The 4,270-nt window shown below is 42.3% G+C and overlaps 1 protein-coding gene across 1 annotated transcript in view; it reads right to left on the bottom strand.

The window, feature by feature from the left end:
* TTF2 (transcription termination factor 2) overlaps window positions 1-4,270 on the bottom strand; it is a 43,949-nt gene that overhangs the window by 9,314 nt on the left and 30,365 nt on the right. The window contains exons 14-18 of the mRNA XM_006161393.3: window positions 4,076-4,229; window positions 3,682-3,773; window positions 2,886-2,968; window positions 2,200-2,333; window positions 1,097-1,267 (exon numbers count right to left, since the gene is read on the bottom strand). Of these exons, the coding sequence (XP_006161455.1) occupies window positions 1,097-1,267; window positions 2,200-2,333; window positions 2,886-2,968; window positions 3,682-3,773; window positions 4,076-4,229 (634 nt within the window). The remainder of the gene's footprint in view (window positions 1-1,096; window positions 1,268-2,199; window positions 2,334-2,885; window positions 2,969-3,681; window positions 3,774-4,075; window positions 4,230-4,270) is intronic.

Genomic DNA, 4,270 nt, shown 5'->3' with positions numbered 1-4,270 from the left:
GCAGGAAGAAAAGCAGGTGCATCTGTTTTTTAAGTTAACAACAGAATGCAGACACTGAAGTGCTTGATGTCTTGGCAACTTGAGGTTTTGGAAGGTGCTATATTCCCTCCTGACAAAGCTGGTAATGGGTATCTTGGGGCGGCTGGGTGCATGGTCTGTGAGTCAGGGTCAAACTCCAGTGAGAAATCTCCCTCCCTCCAGGAAACAACCTTAGGTGGTTTGAACTACTACTAATGGGCTTAAGTTGAGAAGCCTTGAAATAGATATTACATGAATATTAGACAAGAAACATCACTATTACAAATATGAGTTTTTAGCTCCGTAGCTAACTCTGAAGGTGCTAGAACCTGAACTCTGGACACACATGATGCTTTTCTCATCCTTCTCTCAGCGACAAGTGGTGGAGACCTAGGCAAATGTCTTAAAAACTTAATTAAAAGGCAGTGTTTCTTTTCTTAAATAGTACCATTCCCCTGGCAAAAACCTCCTTTCTAGTTATTTTTTTGAAAAGCTTTTGAAGAGAGAGGCTGAAGCTGGGAATGGCAGCTTGAGCTCGTAATAGAGAGAGAAGCCAGCCTTGTTTTCAGGGTGTGCAGGATAATGGAGCACAGGTCAAACCAGTAGAAAGGCAGGACTCGAGTCACAGCACAGTTCGGCTCTCCTCTTAAGCCTTCAAAAGCGCTGATGAAAACAGAACCAAATGTCTAATGAAGACAGAAAGCTAGGTGGGAAACAACATCACAGATGGAAGCCTTTCAACGCGTCAGCAATTGGTGCGCACATGTATTACACAGTCTCTAGAGCCAAGCTTTTGTGGTTTTCCCTTCAAGCTTTCCCTAAACAAATTGCTCCCTTGCGTACGCCCCACCCCTAGCACAAACGCGGCAGGCTCCTTCCCCAGCAATCCATGACAGAAAGCCTGTCGTGTTGCCACCTGTCTGAAATTACTCTCCAAAAGCTCACTATGTGATAAGGCTTTAGTGTTATTTACGAAATAAAGCTTTAAGAGTAGAGGGAATATCTGATCTGCTAAAGTTTAATGGTTCTAGCCTTGCCTGTCAAATGACTGCTCCCACACAGCAAAACATGAAAGTACCTTGGTGCTCTTTCGTGTGTCTTCAAAGAGCTCCACCTTGAAGGATGTGCCATTCAGGGAAACAGTGGAAGACGGCCCCGGGTCATGGAGTTCGGACAAGGTCAAAGCTCCGAGCTGTTCCTCTAAGGAAAGGACGAGGCCTTCACTCTTCAGTTCCGTCGGGTCCAGGGCCTGAGCAGAATCGAGATCAGTACGGGCAGCTGGACGGGCAAGCCAGAGCCTCATTACTTGCTGATGAGGTTCTGCTTGTTTAACACTTAGCAGAGCAAACTCTTGTAACTTACCATCAGTACCCTCTCAGAGGAACCCTGATTAAACAGGGACCTTGCAAGGTTTTCACCAGATGAAAGATAAACCAAATGATAGAACTTTTAGAAAAACTGCCAGATGGAGCTGGCAGGTGGCATAGTGGTTGGGATGCTGGACTCCCACATGGCCAACTGTAGTTCGAGTCTGAGACCAGGTGGCTTGCTTTCTCACTTTGCTTCTCTGTCTGTCTTTCTCTGGTCACATTGAAAAGTGACAATACTAAATAATTTAAAAACAACAACAAGCATATCATTAAGAAAAATTGCCAGACAGAATACATGATCATTCTATTTTTCCCAACTACAATGATAAGGTAAACTAAGCTATCGATACTCAAAACATGTTATTATAGCTCCTGAAATGCCTCACACTCTTAATTTTGCTTCTATCCAACACAAAGGCAGCTTTTCAATTTGTATAACAACCTGGATTTTATTACTGGACCTAAAAGCCCCAATACTGCCTGAAGGCAGAAAACACCAGTAACTACATTAACTTTATGACATTCTGAAATACCAAAGCATTCACAAGTGGTTTCCTTTTTAACAAAATGTCATCTTCCATTCCAAAACAAAGTTTATTTCAAACAAAGCAATAAATATACATTATTCTTAATGCCATAGGAATTACTAAGACTAATATAAAAGAAAGTAAAACAAACAAGCCCCCTCTCCTCCCAGAACACCACTTCCCTTGACCCAGCAGACTGGATCCCAGTTGCAGGAAACTGGCATTGACTTCTGGGGCAGTCCCTGTGGGCCGCTGCAGGACACTGTACAAAGGGCTTTTCTTACCGACTTCAGCAAAGAAAGATGACAGCAACACTGGCGGAGTCTCAGCAACTGGGACAGTATGTGGACGGTGCTGGGTCTCTGCGAGTCTGCTTCCACAGAGTGCCATGGTCCACCGGGCCCAAACTCCTGTGCCACTTGGCAGAGAAAGATAAACCATAGGAAAAGTACAGGATTTAAAACAGAAATATGGGAAGAACTGGGAACTAAATGAAGCTATCTGACACTTGTTTGATCTCAGGTCCAGTAATACTAAACTCACTTCTACAACAATTAAGCCAATAAAATACTGTTTTTTAAAAAATAATTATTAATTTTATTTATTCATTCATTCATTTATTTTGACCATAGAGAGAGACACAAAGAGAGAGCGGGAAAGTTAGAGTGCAAGTCCAGGACTTTAACCATGGTCAGCCACATGTGAGTGTCTAGCGCCTTAACCATCATGCCATCTGCTGGCCCCCTTGTTTTCTTTACAGACCTACTTGCATTTTACTAAAGCAGACTTAGAAACCAAAAAGTTTGGGTCACTACATCTGATGTTGGCAGCTCAGTATGTTTTACTCTGGTTTGAGGTTCTTAGCTAAGGTCAAATCTATGACAGCAAGAAGTCCTAACATCCTATTTCTGTTCTTCTACTAAATCTGATGCCTATTTTCAAATGTATTTATAAGTAGCCTGTGGCTTACCTCTACTGAATGGATTATCAGGATCCTTTCCAGATTGGTTGCCTCCATTTTCATGTCTTTTTAGATAGGATTGCAGCGCTGACCTGCCCCAGATCAAAAAAGAAAATGCAAGTATTTGGTCACGAAGACCAAATCAGTTAATGATGGCCACTTAACTGTGCTTGTAAGCAGGCCCTCAACAGCTTATACAAGTGGATTTGTTAAACGATGCAAGCTTATAGCAGGTGTTGGCTAAAGGTCATCCAAAAGAGATAATTATTTAAAAAACTAAATCACTTTTTAAAAATAAGCTAATAAACACAAGAGAAAAAAATTATATGGAAATGAGGTACCAAGTGAGAGTTATGTAAATCTGGAATTTAGGGAAGGACAAGAATTCTAGAGAAAGTACAAAGAATAGGTGACATGAAGGATTAAGTGCAATAGGTGACATGAAGGATTTACCACGCAGTATTTTTAAACCTCCAGTGAGCTGCTGGATGACAAATCAAAGGTCAGAGAGAGAATGTTTGTGGTGCAGCCCATGAGGACCAGGCAACGGTTAGTGTATAGTAACCACCCCCTATGACTTCTGTGTAAGAAAGCCAAAAAAGAATAGGTTCGGAAGTTTGCCTTAAAGTGTGTATGAGACAGAGGTGAGCCTAGGAAGGTGACAGAGGATTTTTAAAAAAAGGAATACAGGTAAATAATAATACTCTAACTACAGTTTAAGGAAATTTGCCTCTCAACTCAATCCTCAGCAAAGAGCCAGGAATTAAACAATGATGCATATGAAAAAAGGCCTCATTGCACACACCTTGATCTTGCAAAGAAAACACTATAAACAGTCTCCTCATCTTCAGAGAGCTTTAAATGGTGCAACTGAAATTTGCGCTGGGGCAGCACCACCTGGAAAAGTAAAAGGAAAAAGAGGTTCGTGTGAAGCTTCTGAGTATTACAGAACAAATTCCCCAGACTGACACTGGAAATCTAGTCAACCCCTGCGAAACAGCTGCCATCTTTCCCTCAAAATAGGACTGCTCTAACACAGCACAAGGCTGCTGCTGTAATCCAAGGCACAGGATGTCAATGCTGGGGGCTCCCCATAGAAAACTGGGAGCTCCTGAAGCAGAACAGATGGCTGCTCAGACCAAGACAAGTACACCGTCATCCTCCTTTCTGGCCCCCGGAATAGGTAGAAATTTGATTACCAAAGGTTTGCCGGTAGAGTCCAGCTGGTCTTTCATTCTCCTCAGCAGAAGGCTCTTGGTTAAAATACTTAATCGTTCTCCTCCTTTCTTTGAACCATTGTCAACCTGACTCTTCCACAGTTTGAACTCATCAAACGGAGAACAACGGAGAAATCTGTTTTGTTGAGGAAGAAAGGCACAAGTAGGGACAGAGAA

The sequence above is a fragment of the Tupaia chinensis genome, unplaced genomic scaffold (genome assembly GCF_000334495.1).
Source record: "Tupaia chinensis unplaced genomic scaffold, TupChi_1.0 Scaffold138517_1, whole genome shotgun sequence".
Lineage (NCBI taxonomy): Eukaryota > Metazoa > Chordata > Mammalia > Scandentia > Tupaiidae > Tupaia > Tupaia belangeri.
This window is presented reverse-complemented; position numbering and strand designations above follow the sequence as displayed.